Genomic DNA, 26,349 nt, shown 5'->3' with positions numbered 1-26,349 from the left:
CTTGTTTGCAGGCAAAGGGTATTTCTTGCAGATCTTCCAATGCACCATTGTTGCTACTTTATCATTCTGTTGTTTGTAGTTAGTCTCTGCAATCTTCTTGCAACTGCTAAGTAATCTCAATTCTGGCTTCATATGCATCTGTAACAGCATCACTTGGATCACCAGGGGTATCACTCTATTATACCCTCCATACAATTGGAAAAAGCTGTCTAAATTACAGAACATCTCTCAAATGTCTATCTCAGCAGATAACTACTAGGACACCTGAACTTTGATGGTCATTCCTGGAAGGTGTTGCTTTCTATGGTTTGCTAGTATTCTTGGTGTCTGCTTTCACCTTCTTTGACACAAGGAGCTTCAGTTAGAAAGAAGATGTTCTTTCAGGACTTTTGATACTAATGACTTCTTTGGGACTAAATAAAAGCAACGGATCTGAGAACACCTAGAAACAAAAGTCCAATAATCAGGCAACAGATCTGAGAATGCCTAGAAACAACAAAGCTATTACTGGAAACACAAACGGCTTTGTCAAAAACAGATCATGCCAGATCATGGGGGAATTATATTATTGCATTATTATTGTATTCTTTGACAAAGCGACTAAATTAAGGGACCAGCAAAATGCTGTGGGAATTGTATACACGGACTTCAATATTCATCAATTTTCCAGCAATGCTGAATCTTTTTCAATGTTCCAAATACTCCCAGAAATGTCAACTCTTATTATACACCTCTTATTGTGTCATCAGCAAAAGGACAAACCTTACCTAGCTATCCTTCTGTTAACATTACTCACAAACACATTGAAGAGAACAGGATTTAGGATCGAGCCTTGTGGTACACCTCTTGTGGCTGGTCTCTGTTCAGAAAGTGCCCCATTAACTGCCACACACTGGGATCCATCCCTGAGCCAACGTCCTACCCACTGAACCACCCAGTGTTTAAACCCTAGCTCAGTGAGGGCGAACCTCACTGCCAAAAGAGCGTATGCGGACACTATCGTGTGTGCGCGAGTGCCCACACCCATAATTCAATGCCTGGGGAGGGCAAAAACAGCTTCCCCGCCCCCTGGAGGCCCTCTGGAGGATGGAAACAGCCTGTTTCCCAACTTCTGGTGGGCCTAGTAGCCTAGTGTTTCACCCTCCCCAGGCTCCAAAGGCTTCTCTGGAACCAGGGGAGGGTAAAAACACCCTTCCCCATCCTCACCAGAGGCTCTCTGGAAGCCAAAAACGCCCTCCTAGAGTCTCTGTGTGAGCCAAAAATCAGCTGGCCAGTACACACATGCACGCTGCAGCTGAGCTAGGGCAATGGCTCACGTGCCAGCAGATACAGCTCCACATGCCATCTGTGGCACCCGTGCCATAGGTTCGCCATCATTGCCCTAGCCTGTACAACTTTCTTATGAGTTTATGTGGAATTACATTAAATGCTTTGCTAAAATCCAGATTTTAATTTTTTTAGGAAATTAGATTGCCCTGGATGGACAGATCAAATTTGAACGAAATTGTACACAGTTGGTAGAAATTTAACAAGGAAATTGAACGAAATTGTACACAGTTGATAGAAACCCTAATAACCTTCACAATTGTGGTTATGTAAGCCTCACAAAGGAAGTTGAGAAAATTTTATTTTAAAAAAGCATTATATAAATCTCTTACAATATAGGCTAAAAAAAGATTATATGCTATGCAAAAGAATAGCCACCAGGATTAAGAGATTTAGTTGTTTTCATAATTTAATAGTATCTGTATCTCACTGATAGTTACTTTGTTTTATGCCATTCAATTAATATTTTGCAGCAGTGCACAGAAGGAATTAAATTCCAACAGTAGACAGACATGCTTTATTTACTTTTGAGATGGGTTGCCTGCATTTGTTCTCAGAAGTTCCTTATTTTCTTTCATGAAGCAAGCATTTGTTCTACCATTTCATGAACATGTGTTCATTGGTTTCATGGCTTATGGCCAGAACCATAATACAACAATGAAGTATGAATATCTGATTGAAAAAGGATGACTCTCTTACAGTAGTTGAGTTTTATTGAGTGTTCGATTCGATATTGCAATATTCAGGGTGTCCAGCAAACCTGGGAAACGGGGAAATCAGGACTTATCAGGGAAATTGGTGGTTCAGGAAATATCAGGGAATTTGTGAAAAAATGGAATAAATCGGGGGGGGGGGGACCAAACTGTATTAAAATGTTTAAAAGTCAGGCAAAAATCATGTAAAAAATTGGATTGTGCTGCCTGGCAGAGTCAAGCAAAAATGAGCATAACTGGCAACAACTTGCTTCCTCAGCTACCGATATTTCTCCACGGCTTAGCCATTTGATATAACATCATCTACGACTGCGACTTAACTAGATTGCAAGTCACAGGGAAATGTCAGGGAATTTCAAAATGCTTTTCCCCTGGACTCCCTGAATACTACATTTATGTATCCTGTATTACATTTATCTGCCTGACCAAATTAGAGTCAGAACACAAAAAATAAGGGAGGGACATCTCTGATGTACAGTTAAATACAAGCTGTCAAAGATGTAAAAGTTGCCATATAAATCCACTCTAGATTTTCAAGCGAGATACTTGTTGCCTTTGCTGTGTATGGGAATTATATTTATGTGAAATAGTTTTGCGATTTAACAAAGATCTAAAACATGATTAAATAGGAATTTGCAGGTCCATTTAGGGCAGGGAGTTCCAGCTTGAATCCTTCTGGGTCTGCTGCATAAGGACTCATTCAATACCTCTAGAGCTGCAATACCAAAGCCTTTTTGTACATTTCATATACTTTTGCAAAGTCACGAGCGAGCTGAAAATGGAGCATATCCTGATACAAGGTGCCTTTATTAAACTTTAAAAAGTAACTTACCATGAAACAAAGCCATTTCACTCAAGTTGCTACCAGGAGTCTTTTTCATTAACCTGAACACCAATGGTTTTATTGCTAGGTTCACACATACAGTGGTACCTCTACTTACGAACTTAATTCGTTCCGTGACCAGATTCTAAAGTAGAAAAGTTTGTAGGAAGAAGCAATTTTTCCCATAGGAATCAATGTAAAAGCAAATAATGTATGCAATTGGGGAAACCACAGGGAGGGTGGAGGCCCTGTTTCCTCCCAGAAGATTACTAGAGAAGCCCCATGGAGGCTTCTCCCTGCCTTTTCCGGCCCTGTTTCCTCCCAGGAGATTCCTAGAAAGGCCCCACAGAGGCTTCTCCCTGCCCTTTCTGGTTACAGTTTTGGAGGAAAATGGTTCTTGAGAAGAGGCAAAAAAATCTTGAACACCCGGTTCTTATCTAGAAAAATTCATAGAGGCCTTCATAGGTAGGGGTTCCACTGTATCATGTGTTCCCCTTTGACTTTGCTCCACCGCACAAGGGGAGGGCGGAAGATCCCAGGGGACAGCTCTGCTTCATCTGTAGGATCTCTTTGTATGGCATGACCACCCAGCCTCTGCTGTGGCCAGGAGATTACTTGAGTAAAGCCAGGATTTTTAGTGATATTTTGAAGAGCGTGAGATTTTGCTTGGTTTTATTTTAGATCCTCCACTATGGTACTGGGGTGTTTCTTATCTCAAAATGGTGGGAAATGACATGGTTGATAGTCAGAGGTCCACTGGGAGCATCCATATTATGACAAAGGATCAAAACAATTTAGGGCATGCTCTTACACAAGACTATTATTGTCAAAACGCAGGAGGGCTGGCCAAGCCCCAACCCAAACCTTTAATTCAGCATTTATAAAAGTTGGGTGTGTTTCTCTGCAGATCTTCCCCCTGAGAGGAGAAAGTGAAAGTTTAAAGGTAAAAAAATAAACACATATGCAGCGAATTATTTACAGGACAGTAATGTTTTAGGCAACGAGGAAACATTATTTCATCTTGACCCTGGAATTCCCACAGCCCTTTTTAGGAATCTCATCGAAGTGGAAAACAAGAATTCTAGATTGTGTTCAAGAAAAGATTAACACAGTCCTTTTCTTAATTGTTATTTTCCAGATGTGTGAGATTTCAATCCCCTATTTCTTCCAATAAGAATGACTGAAGGCTATGATGCTGCAAAAAGAGCCTAATCCAGTGATGGCAAACTTTTTTTTCCTTGGGTGCTGAAAGAGTGTGTGTGTGCGGTATCACACATGCGCGAGTGTCCACTTCCATAATTCAACGCCTGGGGAGGGCGAAAACAGCTTCCCCCCGCCCCCAGAGGCAGGAAATGGCCTGTTTCCCAACCTCTGGTGGGCCCAGTAGGCTCATGTTTCACCCTCCCAAGGCTCCAAAGGCTTCCCTAGAGCCAGGGAAGGGTAAAAACAACTTCCCCCATCTCCCTGGAGCTCTCTGGAAGCCAAAAACGGCCTCCCAGAGCCTCTGTGTGAGCCAAAAATCAGCTGGCCAGCACACACATGCATGTTGGAGCTGAGCTAGGGCAACAGCTTGCGTGCCAGAAGATATGGCTCCACATGCCACCTGTGGCACCTGTGCCATAGGTTCGCCATCACTGGCTTAATCCATCTGAATGGCTCAGTCAAAAAAGATATGACCACAATGTCATTTGGGATGCAACACTGGAGCCACTTAATTCTGTTACAGTCAAAAATAAGTTGGGAATACTAATTTGGTCAGAAAATAGTTACATGCCCAGGGTCCAGAGAAGAAACCAAATGGGAACCGATTGAAATCTGAAACTCTTCTAAAATGATTATACAGATCTTTCCTGGCATGGTTGTATTGTTATTTTGGCAATGGCATAATGGCAGTTTGCCTACTTCTGGTTTGTTTTTGCCTTCTCAGTCTAGCCTACAGCTATGTTTCCCTAGAGCAGAATTTTTCAATCTTGGCATCATTAAGATGTGAGGACTTCAACTCCCAAACTGAATTCTGGGGATAAAAGTCCACACGTCTTAAAAGTTGCCAAGGTTGATAAAACCCTGCCCTCGAGGGCCTCCCAATCCAGGCCAAGCAACCTACTTAGCATCCAAACCCAGCTAAGGGCAGCCCAGGATAGGATTGCCTTTCCAGGCTAACTTCACCCTGATGATGGCTAGAGAAAAGCATCAGTAGCAATAGCATTTAGACTTATATACCGCTTCATACTGCCTTTCCCAACCCTCTCTAAAAGGTTTAGAGAATCAGCCTCTTGTCTCCAACAATCTGGGACCTCATTTGACCCCACTCGGAAGGATGGAAGGCTGAATAAACCTTGAGCCGGTGCTGAGATTTGAACTGCTGAACTAGAGCTAGCAGTTAGCTGGAGTAGGATGAAAGAGATCTTTCTGCAAGAGGCATCCTGAGCAGAAAGATGCCAATCTTACAATTAGGGAGTATATGGAGAAATTCCCATTTTATCTTATGTCCTTGTCTGTCTAAGACTGGTAGAAAGAAGAATTCTGAGACAGTTGAGTCCAAACTATCTAACTTACCTGGCTTTTCTTAATTCTTCATTTTGAAAAAAAAAAGTTGGACCTGTTCTACAAATGCAGGTAGAAATGTGGTATAGGAGGAAAAATTCTTAATAGAAAATGTCACACTAGCTTGTGATTTGATCTTGCCATCTTTCTGGGCAAGGTCTCAGGAACTAGTTGTCCTCCACAATCCCAGCAGCCTTGCCAGTTTAGCATGCTGGGAACTGTAATCCATGGGGAAGCTCTGGGTTTCCCCCTCATGTTCTCCGTGTTTATAGCATTTAGACTTCACAGTGCTTTACGGCCCTCTCTAAGCAGTTTACAGAGAGTCAGCATATTGCCCCCAACAATCTGGGTCCTCATTTTATCAACCACGGAAGGATGGAAGGCTGAGTCAACCTTGAGCCTACTGAGATTCGATCTGCTAAACTGCTGGCAGCCGGTGATCAGCAGAAATAACTGTAGTACTGTACTCTAACCACTGCGCCACCGAGGCTCTTGACCATGTTGTGAAAACGACTCAATTGTTAACCTGGAGAAAATCAAGACCTTTTTTTTTTCTTAAAGGGGCAAATTCTAAGCAACTGAAAAACAAATTTTCTACAAGAGGGAAATGGATTGGCCAAAAATTTAATTCAATTTTGGCTACAATTCTAAACTCACCTCTGTGGGTGTAGGATAGCAACTGCATGGGGCTAGTTTGGTAGATATTCCAAGCATTACAGAAGCCCCCACCAAGGGTATCTCTGTCTCTCTCCATCACTTACCATTAGACGTTTTCTGTAATTGTAGGTTGGTGTCACATTCATGATTTCAAATTTTAAATTATGAATCAATATGATTACAATAAATTAATAAGCCACCTGCAATATATAAAGAGATTTTATTGCTAATAAAGCTCTTTAAAGTCCCCTCCCCTTTGCCTACAACAGTAGGACCTTATTCTTTCTGAAAAAAAGTTGGGCCATAATATTTCTCATTTTAAAAATTATATGTATATATATATATATATATGAAATAAATAAATATATAAAATAAATACAATATACATTTTATAAATAGATTTCTCCTTATGAACAGTATTGTGTTTACATCTTCAAAATGCTCATTCTTTGACCTCACCTCCTGCTTTCTACTGTCCGACTCCAACAGAAGGAAATGCAAGCAGGTTGAAGTATGTGCTTGCACACATAAAGCCACATTCACACACACTTTCCCAAGGAGCCTAACATCCCATAGATTCTCCACTCTACTACCATGCAAGACCACGAGTTCTCAGATTTTGGATCACCAACATCTGCCAAGTTGCAAAGGGCCAGTTTAGCAAATCAGTTTTCCAAAGCTTTTCAATGCAAATTATTTATGAATTCTTGCGTCTGGTTCCATGGTTTAGGATCAACGTTGCTGCTGCTGGTGGAATACCATCTCTTCTGCTCAGCGTGATCTCTTCCTAGCCAACCCCAAATTGTGCATGAAATTAGAAAGCGATCCTATGTAGAGTTCCAGGCTCTGCCCCATCTGTCACATTCCTAAATCCATCCTTGTTATCCTCTTCATTGAAAGCCAAGGGAATCAAAGCCAGGTCTTCTCTATGTTAAGTACTCCTAGTTAATACTAGGCTTGCAAAAGGGTTGACATGCCAAGGCTTATGGTGCTCCAGCAAAAAAGTTGGAAACCCAACTCTGTGTGTGTGTGCATGTATGTATTTATGTTACATAATCCTGTGCCTTCATATTTGTTCTCAAGATGCAGGGAGTATCACCTGTAGCGCAGAAGGTCTCTGTACACAGCAGGTATCTTAGCAGGATCTACCGGCCTGGGTAAAAAATGCGTAAACTTTTGATGTTTCTTAGTCCTGAATCCTTCGCGGGGAGACCCATCTTTGTTCAAAGCAATGTAATATTGTCGCTCAGAGTCCGTGTGCTTGTAGAGGGTTGAAGCGTAGGTGTTATACCAGTTTTCTTCAAATTGCTCCCGGAAAACACACTCCCTTGTGAGCTTCTTCTGTTATGAGCAGAAGGTGGGAAGGAAACAAGAGAGACATGAAAAACAATCCTGAGACAGGAAGGGACCCACCCACCCCCTGACTCAATCCAAGGACAACTAATGAGTGATTTCTATCTTTCCCTCCTCCCTCCTTCCAAGTGGATCAAGATTTTATTTATTTATTTTATTTTTTATTTATTTGTTCTGTCAAGGACGTTTTGGTGCTATACAAAGATATAATAATATTTATATACATGATACTAGCGAAAGAGAAACAGTAGGACGGGATTGAAGGCTCACTGGTGCACTTATGCATGCCCCTTGTAAGTACATGGTACATAACCTACTTTGGGGTTGCCAACTAACAATGTTGGTCTATGAAAGTAAAGACTGTATCTTTAAGAACTTTAACTCGTTGGCCATAAGAGGGCGCCAGCACCATTCCGTGGGGGGAGTTACTGTGAGTTATCTTTGCTAATGAGTTGTATTATTCTTTGCTCTATGCAGTTTGTAATCTTTTGTTAATATTGTTGTATATTTGTAAATAATGATATTGTTAATACTAAGTCTGAGTCTTTAACTAGCTAGCCCACATTATCTACACCACTGCAACAACTCTGCTGATTGTATGTTGAAGGTTTCGCACAGAGCTGCACTGAGACATACCAACACCCCTTACTGACCTCTTAGTAATTGGGAGAGGACAACAGTAGAAAGTCTAAGGGCAAAGTTTTGGGGGTTAGGTGATGATGCTATGATGATACTATGATGAGTCTGGTAGTGAGTTCCATGCATCAACTACTCGTTTACTAAAGTCATGTTTACTTTAAGTTTGTATCTGTTGTGTGCTCGAGTGTTGTTGTGGTTGAAGCTGAAGTAGTCGTTGACAGGAAGGACGTTGTAGTGGATAATTTTATGCGCTATACTTAGGTCGTGTTTAAGGCGACGTACAGTAGTTCTAAGCTTACTAAACCTAGGATTGTAAGTCTAGTTGCATAGGGTATTCTGTTTTCTAGAGTGCTTATGTCCAAAATGCGGTGTGGGTCCCAGGCAGCTGAACTGTATTCAAGGATTGGTCTGGCTATTACATTTTCTCTTTCTCTTGTTCACCAGAGCTTCTGGTGTTAGGGGCTGATGATAGTTAGGTCATTGCAGTTCTGTGCAAAAAAATTAGCCCATCCCAATATCCACCTGTATGTTTCATCCTAAGGGAATGGAAGCTGACAATAAACTCTACATGGCATAAGGGTCAACTCAGTGCCTGTGGTTTCTAAGCTTCTGGCTTTGCACGTTGTGTAAATTCAGCCCAAGTGGTTTACACAGGAAGTTGTGGTTAGAAATCCCTTGACTTCTCATGAGCTTTGATCCCTGCTTCTGTGGTCTAATGGTCTGGCTTAGAAGCTGGCATTTTCCCTGGTCAAGCACCCTGACCGTTGGCAACCCTATGCCTCTGCGGGAGAGGATGAAGTCGCTTCATTGCCCTCCTATTTGGGGGCTGCACTCCCATTATGGAAATTTAGAAAGCAAGTTGTCTATTTTTCAAGTTGCACTAGACCAGTGGTTCCCAACCTTTTTTGGGCCATGACCCACCTAAGCATCTCTAAAATCCTCCCCCTCAACCCCCATGACATATAATTCTTACTATTCAAAAATTAAACTCCTACTCACCCAGAGGAAGCTTAAAAGGCCATTAACATGGTTTAAACAAGGTTCCAGTTGCCCCCATTAAAAATCAAATCCCCCCCCCCCCGCAGGGTGTGGGCCCCACATTGGGAACCATTGCAGTAGAGCAGTGGTTCTCAACCTGGAGGTTGGGACCCCTTTAGGGGTCGAATAACCATTTCACAGGGGTCACCTAAGACCCTGGGAAAAGACAAATTTCCCATGATGTTAGGAATGAAAGCTTCTATTCTGGCGCCTTGGAACATATTTTTACAATCCGACCAACCAGGCATTTACAGTGGGGGTGCCCCTCTGACCTTCCTGCCAATCAGTTTAAAGCTCTGTTGGGAGAATTGAAGCTAGATTTATGCTTGGGGGCCACCACAACATGAGGAACTGTATTAAGGGGTCACGGCATTAGAAAGGTTGAGAACCACTGCACTAGAGTGATCCAGAGACAGGATGAAAGAAATAAGAATTGTTTCACCTAACAGAGGCAGCCGAGATTAAGAAGAGGTGGCAAAATTACACAGAAGAGCTATCCAAGAACAAGTTTTAACATTCCTGATAACCACAATGGGGTGGTCACTGACCCCGAGCCAGACATCCTAGAATGTGAAGTCAAATGGGCCTTAGGAAATCTGAGCAACAACAGAACTAGTGGAGGTGACAGTATTCCAGTTGAGCCATTCAAAACCTTAAAAGATGATGGAGTAAAAGTGATACCCTCAATTTGCCAGCAAATTTGGAAAACTTGAGTGGCCACAGCACTGGAAAAGGTCAGTTTACATTCCAATTCCAAAGAAAGGCCATGCCAAAGAATGTTCAAACTATCGCACCATTGCACTCATTTCACATTCTAGTAAAGTTATGCTTAAAATCCTACAAGCTAAGCTCCAGCGGTATATGGATTGAGAACTACCAGAAGTACAGGCAGGGTTTTGAAGAGGCAGAGGAATTAGGGATCAAATTGCCAACATATGGATCATGGAGAAAGAGAGGGAGTTCCAGAAAAGCATCTACTTCTGCTTCATTGACTACGCTAAAGTCTTTGATTGTGTGGATCCCACAACAAATTGTGGCAAGTTCTTAAAGAGATGGGAGTACCAGTCCATCTTATTTATCTCTTGAGAAACCTATATGAGGGTCAAGAAGAAACAGTGAGAACACAGAACTACTGGTTGGTTCAAAATTGGGAAAGGAATCTGGCAAGGCTATATATACTGTCAATTTGTCTATTTAACTTACATGCAGAGCCCATCATGAGAAAAGTGGGGCTAGATGAATCAAAAATTGGAATTAAGATTGCTGGGGAAAATATCAACAACCTCAGATATGGATATGATATCACTCTAATAGCATAAATTGAAGAGGAACTAAAGAGCCTCTTGATGCAGAATATGCTTATTTTTCAAAGAGAAAATCAAAGTGTTTTGTTTTGTAGGAACATGAGAAATTTATGAGACCAAATTAAGGATCTATCTAGTCTATTCTATACCAATAGTGGCTAAAGTGCAAAACTTGGCTTGAAACTCAGCATTAAGAAAATTAAGATCATGGCATCTGACCCTCTCAATTCCTGGCAAATAGATGGGGAAGAAATGGAGGAAGTGACAGATTTTATTTTCCTGGGCTCCAAGATGACCACAGATTGGGACTGTAGCCAAGAAACTGGCTTTTGATGTTTGTTTGTTTGTTTGTTTGTTTGTTTGTTTGTTTGTTTATTTATTCATTCATTCATTCATTTATTTATTTATTTATTTATATTTGTATGCCGCCCCTCTCCGCAGACTCGGGGCGGCTCACAACAAAGTGAAAAAACAGTTTACAACAAATCTAAATTTCTACTAAAAACATTTTAAAAAAACCCATTTTCTAAACACACATACATACACACATATCATTCATAAATTGTATATGCCCGGGGGAGATGTCTCAGTTCCCCCATGCCTGACGACACAGGTGGGTCTTAAGGAGCTTACGAAAGGCAAGGAGAGTAGGGGCAGTTCTAATCTCCGGGGGGAGTTGGTTCCAGAGGGTTGGGGCCGCCACAGAGAAGGCTCTTCCCCTGGGGCCCGCCAACCGACATTGTTTAGTTGACGGGACCCGGAGAAGGCCCACTCTGTGGGACCTAATCGGTCGCTGGGATTCGTGCGGCAGCAGGCGGTCTCAGAGATATTCTGGTCCAGTGCCATGAAGGGCTTTAAAGGTCATAACCAACACTTTGAATTGTGACCGGAAGTTGATCGGCAACCAATGCAGACTGCGGAGTGTTGGTGAAACATGGGCATACCTAGGTAAGTCCATGACTGCTCTCGCAGCTGCATTCTGCACGATCTGAAGTTTCCGAACACTTTTCAAAGGTAGCCCTTTGTTTGCTCCTGGGAAGGAAAGCCATGGCAAATCTAGACAGTATACTGAAAAGCAGAGACATCACCCTGTCAACAAAAGTCCGTACAGTGTCCTTCTACTGCAATACCCAAGGCTGTGGTATTCCCAGTTGCAATGGATGGCTGTGAAAGTTGGAACATAAGGAAGGCTGAGCGCCAAAGAATGGAGGTCTTTGAACTCTGGTGCTGGAGAAGACTCCTGCGAGTCCCTTGGACTGCAAAGCGATCCAACTGGTCAATCCTAGAGGAGATCAACCCTGATTGCTCTTGAGGAGGCTAGATCCTGAAGATGAAACTCAAATATTTTGACCACCTAATGAGAAGGAAGGACTCACTGGAGAAGAGCCTAATGCTGGAAACGACTGGGGGCAAAAGAAGAAGGGAATGACAGAGAACAAGGTGGATGGATGGAGTCACTGAAGAAGTCAGTGTGAGCTTACATGGACCCTGGGGGATAGTAGAGGACAGGAAGGCCTGGAAAAATATTGCCCATGGGATCTCAATGGGTAGGACACAACGTGGCAACTAACAACAATGTTGGAGATGGCATTCATACTCTCACAAACCCTCAATGAACTCAACTGAAGCTCCTTCAATGAACACACTCCTCTCCATAGTATATTCATGTGAGGATGCAGCTCAAAGTCCTGTCTTTCATACAAGGCAGAAAGGAGTTAACATCATCTCTATTGTGGCTCTGGACCACTGTTCCCCGTAAGCTGCGCGTGTGTGCGCGCGTGCGCCCTTTTTGATGGGCGCGCGCTCCCCATCCCCCTGCCAGCCCACGAGGAGAGACGGGGGTGGGGAGGTGCGGCAGTAGGAGGAAAGGGAGCTGCGGCCGCCCCTGCCTCCCCACGGTGCCTCCGGCCTAACGCGCCCCTGGCTTCTCGGCCTTGCTCCCCGCCCACCCGATCCGCCCCCTCTCCTCCGCCGCCTCCTGCCCTGGCACGCGACTTCTCCCGCTGTGAGACGAAAGCGCTGCCAGCCAGGGGGCTGCGAGAGAGGGCTTTCTCCGCGGGCTTCGGGAATGCCCGCCCCGCCCCTCTCGCAGCCCCTTCGCTGGGAACGCTTTCTTCCCAGACTTCCAGCAAGGGGGCTGCAGTAGAGGCAGGACAGGCGTTCCCGAAGGGCAGGGTGATCAGCTGTGAGGCGGAGCTCCGGAACTGAGGCACCAACGGCGAGGGGGCTGGGAGAAAGCCCTCTCGCAGCCCCCTCGCCGTCGGTGCCTCAGTTCCGGAGCTCTGCCTCACAGCTGATCACCCTGCCGCCACCCCACGGCTACTGCCCAATGCTGCTGCTAAGAGAGAGAGAGAAAGGGGGGGAGAGAGAGAGATAGCAAGAGAGAGAAGAGAAAGAAAGCAATAGAGAGAGAGAAAGAAAACAAGAGAGAAAGAGAGAGAGATGAAAGGGGGGGGAGAGAGCTAGCAAGAGAGAGAAGAGAAAGAAAGCAAGAGAGATAGAAAGAAAGAAAGAGTGAGAGAGAAAGAAAGCAAGAGAGAGAGAGAAAGAGAGAGAGAAAGAGAGAGAGAGAGAGAGAGAACAAGAGGGGGAGAGAGAAATAGAGAGAAATGACTCTTGATAGCATGTGGTAAAAAGCACCCAAATAATAACAGAGAAAAAACCCCCCAGCTGTTTGTGTGTGTGTGTGTGTGTGTGTGTGTGAACTCTTGAACCATTTCCAATAGCTCACCTCTAATTGGAAATGGTTCAAGAGTTCACACACACACACACACACACACACACACACACAAGGGGGGAGGAGACAGGGATGGAAAAAGAGAAGATAATAATAGTAATAGATTTTGGTTTTGTTTTATTATTAATTTCTTTTAATAAAAAAAGAAGGGAATTTTTTTCTTATTTATTTATGTATTTATTTATTTTTCTATGCCGCCCAGTCCCAAAAGGACTGTCGCTCAGACACTATACTTTTCCGCCCACACCGAAAAAAAATTAGAGGGAACGTTGCTCTGGACCTTTGCAATTTAGTCTGGAATTCTTTTTTTGCAGTTTTAATCTTGGTTTTTGCTATATATTATCTTTCTCCTTCTCAAGAAAAGATGCCTGAAGCTTGTGGTTCTTGCCAGGGCCATAAATGCACCAGCTGTCCTATCGCTTAGAATCCAGGTACTTTTCCAAATGCCCAACAGATCATTTAAAGAAGCTCATTCTGAATAGTATCAAATTCTAATAAAGTCAAAAGGTTGTAGGAATGATACTTACCGATCCATAAAGCTCCCCTCTCTCATTCATTCCAAGATAAAGGCCAGAATCCACTCCACGGATACTAACCAGTCCTACAGCCAAACTTATAAACTCCAAAATTCCTTTAAAAAGATTAAAAAAAAAACCCAGAGTTACTTGAAGAATGAAAAATGGAGAAAAAACTTCACTCTTCTTGAGCAACAAACTTTCCAAGCTTAGAGATCTTACAGACGCAGCCCTGCTATCTCCTCAAGGGTGTGGACACACTCCTTTCATTTGGAAAACCTTTCACACTCAAAGAAGGAAGGAGATACGTTAAATATCACACAGGGCTCCAATATATTCAACTCCTTCACATTCAAGAAATGATCAATCACATTTGCACCAGGCTTGGCATGCACCAGTCTGGCCATTCAGCAAAAACCAGGGGGAGGCTGAGCATTTGAAGAAATGAAACCTGGGAATGAGAAAGGCTAACATGTATACTCTTGTAAAAAGCCCATCTCTAGATAACAGACCATCACATTGTAAATCAAAATGGAAAAAAAAAATGCCACTCATGGATAAGCCAGCCTGCATTTTTCAGAAAGTTTCGATTTAAAAAATTGAAATTTGGCATATCTGCAGATATAAATGTGAATATATACAATATATTGCCATATATACCTGAGATAAACCCATCCACAGATAAGCTGAATCAAATTTAGGGTGTGTACATTGGCACCTAAAATACTCAGCTTATTTGTAAGTATATTACAAATAGCATTTTTTATATAGGGCCAAGAAACATAGGACCAAGAAACATAAGAAGCCCAGAGGTTCTCTCTCCCTGTTTCCCTAGATTTCGATAAATGTCAGAAATTGCAATGACTTAGTATCTGCCCGGAGCACTCAGACAACTAAAGAGGTCTACCCAAATATCTTTTCAGCAGCAAAGCACAAAGATGAGTCATCAGTCTTGTCACTGGAGGAAAGAACTACCATAGTTATAGAGAAATTACCCTGTTCCTCCAATCCTGTTTATAATGTCGATAACTGAAAACGCACTGATTTTACAGACAGTACATTACCATCAGGGGTAAAATCCAGTAGGTTCTGGAGAACCAGCAGTGGAAATTTCGAGTAGTTTGGAGAACTGGCAAATACCACCTCTGGCTGCCCCCACCAAGTGGGGTGGGAATGGAGGTTTTGCAGTATCCTTCCCCTGCCACGCCCACCAAGTCATGCCCACAGAACCGGTAGGTAAAAAAATTGGATTTCACCATGGATTGCCATCTTCCTTTTGAAAATGCTAAGGTTTTTGAGTAGTACAGTGTTCCCTTGACTTTCGCAGGGAATGCGTTCCAAGACTGCCTGCGAAAGTCAAATTTCCACGAAGTAGAGATGCAGAAGTAAATACACTATTTTTGACTATGAACAGTATCACAAGCCTTCCCTTAACACTTTAAGCCCCTAAATTACCATTTCCCATTCTCTTAACAACCATTTAGATTATTAGTCCCCATATTTATTTATTAAAGTTTATTAAAAAGCAGATGAAAGTTTGGCAATGATGTATGATGTCATTGGGTGGGAAAAACTGGTATAGAAAAAAACCCGCGAAGTATTTTTTAATTAATATTTTTTGGAAAACCGTGGTATAGACTTTTCGCGAATGTTGGACCTGCAAAAGTCAAGGGAACACTGTACTTGGAAAGGGCTTAATACAGTGTTTCTGAATTATTTTGTTACACCCCACCCAGGAAGAAGTAAACAAAATAAGCATGTCCCCCAAGGTCCTGCCTCCCTCTGGGCATCACTCCGCGTCCCCCCAGGGGCCCCTACCCCACTATTTGAGAAACACTGACTTAATGTACCACAGGAGATATACCATGAGGTTTTCAAATTCATGATATAATAATAATAATAATGATAATGATAATAATAATAATAATAATAATAATAATAATTTATTAGATTTGTATGCCGCCCCTCTCCGTGGACTTGGACCGGCTCACAACAGAAAGGACATCATCAGGCTAAATGTATCCTTGGTAGGTTTATTTATTTATTTATTTGTTCGATTTTTATGCCGCCCTTCTCCTTAAGACTCAGGGCGGCTTACAACATGTTAGCAATAGCACTTTTTTAACAGAGCTAGGCTATTGCCCCCACAATCCGGGTCCTCATTTTACCCACCTCAGAAGGATGGAAGGCTGAGTCAACCTTGAGCCGGTGATGAGATTTGAACCACTGACCTACAGATTTAAAGTCAGTTTCAGTGGCCTGCAGTACAGCACTCTACCTGCTGCGCCACCCTGGTTCATATGCCTCACATGCCCTCTGATATGGCTCCATGTGCCACTTTTGGAACGCGTGCCAGAGGTTTACCATCACCGGCCTATATTGCAACTTGCTCCAAGTTTTGGAGAGGTTGTGAAGGCCCTAATCCAGAAAGAAATCAAAGTCGGCCTCATTAATTGCCAACGTCGGGGATTGAGACTCCAGATCCCTGATCCGAGTCTCCGGAGAGGGGCGGCATACAAATCTAATAAATAATAATAATAATAATAATAATAATAATAATAATAATAATAATGATGATGATGGGAGAATGTCACACTCACAAGAGGCTTTAGACTGAGGTGTCAAACTTGATATCATTGAGGGCCACCTCAGGGTTGTGTTTGATTTCAGGGGACCGCGGTGGGTGTGGAAGCTTGCTGTCACTCATGTCGGGTGCGCCTGTGGTGCTCTCCCAGCAAAAATAGGCTCCCAATCTCCATTTTCACCTGGGATGGCCTCCTGCAACTTTCTGCCAACAAAAGCGAAGCTCAGAAGCCCATTTTCACTGGCAGAAGGCACGCAGGCTGATCCTTCGTTGTTTCTAGGGCAGCCCTGCGGGCCAAATTTAAGCACCCTGCAGGCCAGCCTACATGCCTTGAGTTTAACACCCCTGCTTTAGATGAAAGAAGGAAAACAGAGATCTCTACAGGGTCCAGCTGGTGACTGGGATGGTGTTATCAAAGCTCTCCGCCTGGTCAGACATCAAAAACAGGCCGAGCTTCAACAGCACCATCGTGGGCTGCCATCTTGGCTTTTTTTGACCACACCCTGCAGACGTCTGGGAGGGAAAGGCCCATTCCTAGGCGTTTGCAACATTTGACAGCCAAATCAAAGTCAGCTTAGGTGTCCTTTTAAAGCTTTTGTTCCCTTGCTTTTGCAGCGCTGGGCGAGGCTGTTGGGCGAGGGTCAAGAATCCACTTTCTTGTGGTTTCGGTGGCCAAGTGGGGTTTGTTTCCCAAGCCTTCTTGCTCTTCCCTCCCGTAGACAAGCGGCTGCGTTTCTTCTTTGGAGCCTCTCCAGATTGGCTTCTGGAATTCCTGAGGCCTGGAAAACCCAAGTCTCTCTCAGCTTCCCCCACAGCTGCCAGGCATTGTCCTGGCACGAAGACAATCGCTTCGTGACGGCTTCGGCCGGCTGGCCGCTTGCACCTGTCTCTCCCTCGTAGGAGCCGGGAGGGGGAGGCCCTGGCTATGGGGGCTTCGGAACAAGCTGCATGTTGTACTCAGGATTTGCAGAGCTAAACTTTCAACACCCACCCCCCACCCAACAGCCGCTTGGAAACAGGTGCACAGGGGCTGCATGTTAACGCTGGAGGGATTTGGGGCGGGGGGAATCTTCCCAGCAGAAGTGGGGCTCTAAGAGAAAAGAGGAATTCAAACACACGGCCCCATAGCTCCCCACCACCACCCATGGATCAGGATTGCAGCAAATTCAGAAAAATTCTCATCCCAAACTGGGTAATTGGTCTCTCAGGCAAAAAGAGGACCCCACTTTTTTCAGGTCTGGGGAATGAAGACCAGTGTTGGCGCAAATCCCTTTCTGTACATGGATGAGACGTACAACACTAGCAACACACGCACACACAGACACACATACAGCTTCACCAAATGTCTTCTCAGAAATTTGCTTCTGCTAAAAGGCTTCTTGTGTTTCAAAGCCCCCCCAGCAGCCGCCTCGATCACCCGCTGCCTTTGAAGGTCTGCCAGGAGACAGGCAGGACGGTGGAGGGGACTTTCAGCCCCCGTTTTTTTCATTCTCTGTGCTGAGTCACAAAAGAACCTACGCTTGGCCAACGCTCAGAGGTGGGCTGCTAAGGTGGAACAGTGACGTGTGCTCGCCCCGTGGCTGTGATTGCTAGCAGAGTCCAGCGAAAATTATGCTACTGCACCTGGGCAGGTAACAAAATCGCACACGGACACACAGCTGAATGTCTACGCGTGATTTCACTACCTCCCAGGTGCAGTAGCATAATTGCGCTGGACTCTGCTAGCACTCAGAGCCATGGGAGTGAGCACAAGTCACTGTTCCACATTAGCAGTCCAGGGAAAGGGGCGACATATAAGTCCAATCAATCAATAAATTAGCACCCCACCTCTGCCAACACTCCTTCTTGCACAAAGCTAACTTTAGTTATTTATTTATTTGACTTCTATGGTGCCCAATCCTGGACTCGGGGAAAACTTCTGCTGTCAACTGTCCAGGTGACCCCAGCTTCAGATTTTATCTCACAGATTGGAGCCCTGGCCCGCTTTGCAGGATCATTGTGTCTATGCATTGTGCTGTTACTATGCAGAGACATATAAATGCTACCAACCATCTGGTTGGCTTCTGCTTCTACCATCACTGGTTGAAGTTTTCCGAGAGGACGTGCCCAGAGACAACCAAGCTTCCTGTCTTCTGTCCAAGCAACAATTGCCCATTTCAAGGATCTGGAGGGATTGGGTTTTGGTAATTTCCCTGCCACATCCTCCTCTAGGAGAGCCAACTCTGCCCTCCAACAATGGGACAAAGCCACAAGAAAGGCCATGATAGGAGTGGTGGGTTGACTAGATCAGTGTTTCCCAACCTTTGCAACTTTAAGATATTTGGACTGGGGAATTCTGGGAGTTGAAGTCCAGATATCTTCAAGTTGCAAAGGTTGGGAAACACTGGACTAGATGACCTACAAGATCCCTTCCAACTCTGTTAATCTAAGAAAATCTAAAGAGGGCAACTTCACCCCCAGCTTCTCAGTCCATCTTCTGTCCAAGCAACAATTGCCCATTTCAAGAATCTGCCAGTCATTCATAATTTTGGGGACAGCTTCTTCCTGGTTTTCTAACACAATCCGTCTGTCCTGCATGCCGTTAAAATAAACATTTGCTCAAAAAAGTCTGCATTGCTAGCAATAGAAACTTTCTGTTTAAAACACAGGGAGAAAAACTGCTTCAAAAAAGTAGCAAGTTGACTTTTAAAAAGTCCCCCAACATTGAAATGGGCAGGCATCGTGAAACAAAAGAGAAAGCTGCAGTGCACATTTTCTTTAGCTCTTTTCAAAGAGGGCAACTCATGGCTGCAATGTTCCCAACTCTGGCTTATTATCTCCCACTTCAGAAGCCAGGAGGGACCGCCAGAGGATAAGGTGGCTTAGCAGCCCTGGAAAAGATTCACAAAACGTTCTATGACTGCCTTCTTGGAGAGATTGGGGAAAACAGTGTCTGAAATTTTGACAGTCACTGATCTGATAGAGACAGAAGGGAAAATACAGGTAGTCAGAGATGGGCTGCTAAGGTGGAACGGTGATGTGTACTTGCCCCCATGGCTCTGCTAGAGGAGTCCAGCCCAGGTGCAGTAGCAGAATTGCACTGGACTCCGCTAGTACTCAGAGCCATGGGGGCAAGTGCACGTCACCGTTCCACCTTAGCAGCCCACCTCTGCAGGTAGTCCTTGACTTATGACAGGGCATTTAGTGCCATTCAAAATTACAAGAGACCTCCCTGGGGATACCTAGAAGTCCCAATGGTCACCCCCCTCCCTCCCAGTCTCAGGACTGCACTCTTTCGGCTTTTGGCAACTAGGCTGCATTTACAGCCACTGGTAGTGTTCCCCAGCTATGTGACCATATTCTGCGACAGTTTTGCCAAAAGCCACCAGTTAGCAGAGTTGGAAGGGACCTTGTAGGTCATTTAGTCCAACCCCCAGCCCACCCAGGAGACCCTACACAAGACCTGGGCAAGAGGCAGCCTGTGGGCTGCATCCGGCCCGACCGCTATCTGTGACCAGTCCGCGGAGGTCGGGGTCCACTCCAGTGCGAGGATGGAAGAGCTCACCGCCTCTGCCGGGACTCCTCTGGTTCCTGCTGAACCAGAGGAGTCCCGGCAGACGCGGTGAGCTCTTTCATCCTCACACTGGAGCGGACCCCGACCTCCTACTGAGAGTGGCCAAGCACAGAAATCACACAAACACTCCAGCACAGTGACTGTGGTACACCGTGTTGCCATAAAGCAAACAATTAGAGGTCTGTAGAGTGGGTCTGGGTGTTTAGGTCAGGCCAGGGTCTGGGTCTTTACAGTATTGGGTAGAACTGAGTTAATTATATTAGTCCGGCCCTCTAAATAATCATCCCAATTTCTCATGCGGCTCCATGGCAAAATTAATTGCCCACCCCTGCCCTACACCATTTCTGAGAGATGGCAATCCAGTCTCCTTGAAAGCTGCCAGTGATAAAGCTCCCACAACTTCCAAAGGCAAACTGTTTCCACTGGTTAATTGTTCTCACTGACAGAAAATTTATCCTTATTTCCAGATTGAATCTCTCCTTGGTCAGTTTCCTTCCATTGTTCCTTATCTGGCCTTCGGGTGCTTTGGAAAAAAGCTTGACCCCATCCTCCTCTCTGTGGCAGCCCCTCAAGTATTGGAAGGCTGCTATCCTGTCTCCCCTGGTCCTTCTCTTTACCAGAGTAGCCATGTCCAGTTCCTTTAACAGTGCATCGGATGTTTGAGCCTCCACAGCAAACCCTGGTTCACTTAATGTAGTGTTTACTTTACAACTGTTGCAGTGTCTTTATGGCCACTGTGTGCATTTAACAAGCACCACAAAAAAGGTCAAAAAATCAGGTCAATCACACGGGTGGCCTGATTTATAAGCCACATGATGGGCAGGTTTCCATTGCAGTCATAACTTGAGGAGTACAGTGGTACCTCTACCTAAGAACGCCTCTACTTACAAACTTTTCTAGCTAAGAACCGGGTGTTCAAGATTTTTTTGCCTGTGGTTTCTCCAATTGCACGCATTATTTGCTTTTACATTGATTCCTATGGGAAAAATGGCTTCTTCTTACAAACTTTTCTACTTAAGAACCTTGGTCATGGAACAAATTACATTTGTAAATAGAGGTACCACCATACCTGTAATTGTTTAGTCTTATTAGGCAGTTCCTTCTATTCCTCACTGGCCAATTTTCAAGGCAGCTGCCCTATTTGCCTCTCAAGAAAATGCTCTCACCTGTGCAGGATCACAATGGCAACACACTCACTTGAAATCTCCAAAGCAGAGGTCCCCAAACTTGGCAACTTTAAGACTTATGGACTTCAACTCCCAGAACTCTGGGAATTGAAGTCCACAAGTCTTAATGTTGCCAAGTTTGAAGACCTCTGGTCCAAAGCACCTTTCCCCCAAGACTTCCTTTAGACTCAGAGTATTCAGAAGAACTGAAAGGTTCCCGGAGAACCATTCAGGGCTCAACCTTTCTGTTTGTGTTCACAGGGTATGAAATGCATATCATATTTTTCAGAGTATAAGACGCACAATTTTCCTCCCTAAAAGAGGCTGATAATTTGGGTGCGTCTTATACTCTGAATGTAACTCCCCACCCCTCCAGCCCTAACTAGCTGCTAACGATCTTCCCAGCTCTTACATTGCAGGCTCTTTCATTGTTTCTCTCTGTGAAGGAGAATGTTCTCCAAGCCCTAAGTCTTTGCAGGGCTTTTTCATTGCTCTAACTTGCTCCAAATAGGTTTCTTTCCAGCCCTAAACAGGTGCTAACAATGTTCCCAGCTCTTACCAGCTTGCAAGCTTTTTCATTGTTACTCTCTGGAAGAATGTTTTCCAAATCCTAAGTCTTAGCAGGGTTTTTTTTATTGTTCTATTTGCTCCAAATGTTTATTTCCAGGTGCTAACAATGTTCCCAGCTCTTACTGGCTTGCAAGCTCTTTCATTGTTACTCTCTCTGAATAAGTTTTTTTTTAAATCCCTAACCAAGTTTTTTTTAAAATCCCTAACCCATAAATAATATGCTGAAGCTGACCAAGCTAAGGACGCTAGCCAGATGAATATTATTTCCCCTATTTTCCTCCCCAAAATCTAAGGTGTGTCTTATACTTGGAAAAATACGTAATTGCAATGTAATTTTAACATTCTTTTGCATTACATGAGAAGATATATTAATAGGTTCCACACTGGGTTACTTGGATAGCTCAAGTTTGAAGACCACTGCTATTGATAATCGTGAATAGATTTTGTTCCCAAGTTGTTCTGGAGCTGTTCTATTTTAAAATAGCAAAATTTACACCTGGATGGCAATCAACTATATCATGTTGTCTTGCTGACAGGTTCAGACCAGTGTCACAATCTGAGACGCTCATCTTGAGTGCAACGAATCTCTAGGAATGACGCTGCCTGAAAACGAGGAGACATTCAAGTCTCTCCTTTAACAGTTGCAATGGGTGTTAAATCCGTTCCGGGTTTGCACTACTGTCATCTACACAGAAGTACTCTATTCCCCTGAACCCCCCCACCCCCTGGCTTTCCAGCTGCTGGGAGAATGGATGAATAATTGGGCTTGGTTGGTGGACCCTTCCGCCATTTGGATCCTGCCATTAAGAAGGCATTCTGCAAGATTGGCTTTCCCCACAACCCCTAAGTTTCCAAACTATATGCAGATGCCTGCCAAGAATATCTCCAGAAATCAATCAAAGAAAATTAATGAGCCAGTTTGGTCTAGTAGTGGTTAAGGCACTAGGCTAGGAAGCAAGAAATCATGAGTTCAAGTCCGAACTTCAGCACAATGAGAAAAGGTATAATCCATCGGTAGGCAAGAGTTGGCTCTTCTATGACATGTGGACTTCAACTCCCAGAATTCCTGAGCTAGCATGATAGGTTCAGGAATTCTGGGAATTGAAGTCCACAAATCATAGAAGAGCCAACTTTGCCTACCCCTGGGCTAGCCCAATAGGCAACTCCTTGCAAGAATCTTTCTGCAGGCTTCTCCTCCTCCTTCCCCCTTCTCCTCCCTTTCCTTCTCCTTCTTTGTTATAAGCACACCTGTTCATCTCCACAGAGAATCCGAACTCAGCACTCGGCGGCAACCAGCCTAAAGGCCAGTCTGGTTGTTTCTGAGCCTGCTTTCCTGGCTGAAGAGTCCCCTTCCCAGACCCTTCATGGAGAAGCAGGCGTCACATTGCCTATGCTAACACCTGACCTACTTCCTTTTCTTAACAGATGGCTGGATCCGGACAAGGCAAGACAGATGGCAAGGATTTAGCCAATCTTCTTTGAATTGTTTTGTCTACCATTACATCAAAATAGGAAAACTCCTTCAGGTTGGGGTCGAGAGGAAGTTAGCCTGGCATAAAACATCTAGCCCAGGCATTACTGCATTTCTAATCATCCATTTGATTCCCAAAAGGGGATCCAAAAGGTTTTTTTGGGCAATAAAACGGGAGACAATCTTCCTCTTGGAGAGAATGTTACGGACAAAGTGGCAGCCTTGGGCAGCGGTGGGCTACGAGCCGGATCGCTAAATTTCACTCGCCGCCGCAGCTCTTAAGTGTTTGCAGGGCCAGCGCGAGTTTGCTTCTGCACCTGTGGAGGTAGCAAAGTCGCGCACGGAGCCGCAGGTGCGCCCGTGCTTCGGCATGCGTGGAAGCAAAAAACCCTCACCGAAACAAGGCTCCGTGCGTGATTTTGCCACCTCCACAGGTGCAGAAGCAAAATTGCGCTAGCCCCGCAAGCACCTATGAGTCGCAGCAGTGAGCAAAATTTAGCGTTCCAGCTCGTAGACCACCGATGCCCAAGGCTGCCACTTTGTCCCTAACATTCTCTCCAAGTTCCAATCACATCCATCGACTCCCAAATTGGGGTCTCTGTTCTTTGCAAACAACATTGCTTTATCTGAAACCAAGTTTAGTCTTAGATGTAATTAAGATCTGCTGAAGTTATCTCCTGTGGTCTTGTCTGCTCTGCTTGGCCTACAAGAAAATCCAGAATGAACACCTGGAGTCTTTCTGCAATTGATACTCCTTCCTTTGATCTACTCTTCTGCCCCCCCCCCCCACTTTAACCAAAGCCCCCAGCTCTTCCTCCAATTGCAACAAATCACCCTATCTTTAGAAGAAGCAGGAATTCATAATATTTAAAATCAGAAGTGGTTCTCCCCTGCTTAGCTTGATACCAGCAGCTGAAACACTTGCGGAATGCTAAAATTTTATCAGGCGGGGAGTTCAAGTTAACAGCCCATCTTGACCCTGCCTGTCTGCAGCAAACGGGCACAGCTGCTGCCTTTTAAACCAAAAGGAAGGGGAAGCGACTTGCGGGTATCCCACCCCTAACTCCTGGTTCTGGGGGGAGGGGGAGGCCACTGTCCTCCCTCCTCCCTCCACAGCTTTTTGCACAGGCTGAAGGCAGAAACCTTTTCCTTCCTCCCTAAACACGTGTTTTAAACCCTGCCTGCGTGGGTCTGTTTTGTGAGCCCGCACAGCTGAGGAGCCACTAGGGCCTCGTCCACCCACTCTTTTCCTTCAGGAAAACCCCACTCAGGTCAAAAGTGATGCCCCCCCTCCTGGAACAAGGAAAGGAAAGGAGACCTCAGAGCAAAGGCATCCTGAGCTCAGTTGCTGAACTGAAGTATGGCTATCTGAAGCTTTGCTTTTAGCCACTCTTTTTTAGGCACTGTTTACGCACACTATTTCTTCACTTTCTCTCTGTCCCTCCCTCTCCCTCTCTTTTTCTCCCCCTCCCCCTCCCTTCTTCTCTCCCTCCTTTCTTCCCCCTTTCCCTCCCCCTCCTTTTTTCCTCCCTCTCCTGTCTCACCCCTCCCTCTCCCCCTCTTTCTCCCTCCCTCCCTCTCCCCTCTGCGTCCTCTCTCCTCCTCTCTCCCTCACTCTCCTGTCTCACCCCTCCCTTTCTACCTCCCTCCATCTCCCTTTCTCTCCCATCCCTCTCCCCCTCCCTCTTTCTCCCTCCCTCCCTCCCACCTCCATCTCCTCTCCTTTCTCTCTCCCTCCGTCTCCCATCTCCCATCTCCCTCTCTCTTTCTCTCTCCCTCCCCCTCCTCTCCTTTCTTCCCCCTCTCCCTCTCCCCCCCTCTCCTTTTCTCTCTCCCTCCCCCCACTCTCTCAATCTTTCTGTGTGAATTTCTTGTTCTGAAATTGCCTGGTGAGAAAGAACTGGGTGAAAACACCCACACTCCCATAAACACCAGCCCAGCCCAGGTAATCTTACTGGGGGAGGGGGGCGACTCTGGTCCAGAAGGGCCTTTTCCCTCAGCCAAGCAAAGACTGAGCTGGGGGGGGGGGGGGCTTTGTTGAAAGCAACCTTGTAGCCCTCGTAAATAAAGCAGACTGTGTTGCCGGGCAGAACTACCCGTCAGGCGGGCCGAGGGCAGTCCGGCCCGTTCACTCCCAGGGGACTCGGACAGCCACCGCCGGCGCTTGCCGGGCCCTCCTCTCTGCTCTTCGGGAAGCCCCACATCAGCCCCGGGACAACCGCGGTCCCCCCGTCTTCCGCGGTCCAGCAAGGCCTTCGGGGGACGGACGGGTGGCCTAGGGAGCCCGAACCCCGCCGCCTCCGAACCTCGAAAACTTCCGGGAGAGAGAGAAAAGCGCTGCGCTGCGCCCCGCTTGGCGTCCGGCCCGACAGCTCCCCCCCCCCCAATCGAAGCACCTGCCGCTTCGGCGGCTCTCGGGGCGGCCTTTGCGGCTCCTTCCCGGCGCGTCCCGCTCTTCGGGGGAAGGAGGGCGAGTCCGGGGCGCCTCGACAACGCCGGGAAGGAGCTCGACGGCCGCCGCGCCTCAGGCGCTCCCGGCCGTTCCGCGAGGTGGGAGGCTTGCCGGGGTGGGAGGGAAAGCGCGCCGGGTGAAGGAGCGCCGAGCCCGCGTCCGTCGGGCTTACCGAAGCGGCTGTGGTCCTGGCGGGTGCCGCGCACGGTGCCGTTGGGGAAGAGCTCCAGGTGGAAGCCCATGCGGCAGTAGAGCTGCCTCCGGCGCAGGATGCCCCTCAGGTGGGCGAAGTCGGTGGGCGAGCCCCGCTGGAGCCGCCCTTCGATCTGGCCCAGCCGCTCCGTCAGGAAACCCGGCGAGTCCGGCAGCGGCGCGGCCCCGAGGGAGGCCGAGAAGCCGTGCAGCTCCAGGGAGCCCAGGAAGCCGCCCACCTCGCCCATGGGAAGCGCTCAGGCGGCCCGCGACGGCGCTCCACGCGCTGGCCGTCCCCGGGCCGCCCTGGCTGCGGCCGGCATCGTAGCGTCGCGCTCGCTCACTCCCTCGCTCGCTCTCCCAGCGCCCCAGCCGGAGGGGCCCTTATATAAGCGGGGCGCCCGGCCCGCCAAGCCCCACCTCGCCCACCCCCGCCCCCGCGCCGGCTCTGGAGGGGGGGGGGGAGGAAGGAGGGCTGCCCGGCCGGCGCAGGGGGGAAGGAGCGGCTCCCGGCCGTGGCTCTGCTCCTGCCCCGAAGCCGCCTCGTGGGCGGGGGGGCGGCGGACTACGCGACTCCTGGGCGGGAAGACCGGGCTGCTTTGGGCTCACTCGCCGGGGCCGAGCGGTGGCAGGTCCCGTCGGCAACCGAGGAGGCATCCTGGCTCCGGCGGCGTCGGGAGCCCGCAGCTCCCACAGCCGCCGTTCGCGGGGA

General features: G+C 46.3%; 1 protein-coding gene across 3 annotated transcripts; it reads right to left on the bottom strand.

Annotated features, from left to right (window-relative positions):
• Positions 1-1,784: 1,784 nt before the first annotated feature.
• FGF16 (fibroblast growth factor 16) lies at positions 1,785-25,999 on the bottom strand. Of its 3 annotated transcripts, XR_011559661.1 has the most exons (5): positions 25,618-25,999; positions 13,662-13,765; positions 6,523-7,404; positions 6,064-6,180; positions 2,834-3,778 (listed from the first exon to the last, which is right to left on the bottom strand). XR_011559661.1 is itself a non-coding variant. In XM_070758288.1 (3 exons), exons 1-3 carry the CDS (start codon positions 25,883-25,885, stop codon positions 7,159-7,161), a joined length of 618 nt encoding a protein of 205 aa, XP_070614389.1. In that variant the 5' UTR covers positions 25,886-25,999; the 3' UTR covers positions 6,436-7,158. The 3 variants fall into 3 exon arrangements, 1 of the variants encoding a protein (XP_070614389.1); XR_011559662.1 differs by lacking the exon at positions 6,064-6,180 and having other exon boundaries at positions 1,785-3,778; positions 25,618-25,940; XM_070758288.1 differs by lacking the exons at positions 2,834-3,778; positions 6,064-6,180 and having other exon boundaries at positions 6,436-7,404.
• Between the last annotated feature and the right edge of the window lie 350 nt (positions 26,000-26,349).

The sequence above is a fragment of the Erythrolamprus reginae genome, chromosome 8, assembly GCF_031021105.1.
Source record: "Erythrolamprus reginae isolate rEryReg1 chromosome 8, rEryReg1.hap1, whole genome shotgun sequence".
NCBI lineage: Eukaryota > Metazoa > Chordata > Lepidosauria > Squamata > Dipsadidae > Erythrolamprus > Erythrolamprus reginae.
Note: the sequence above shows the minus strand (reverse complement) of the source record. Positions and strands in the feature narration are given on the sequence as shown.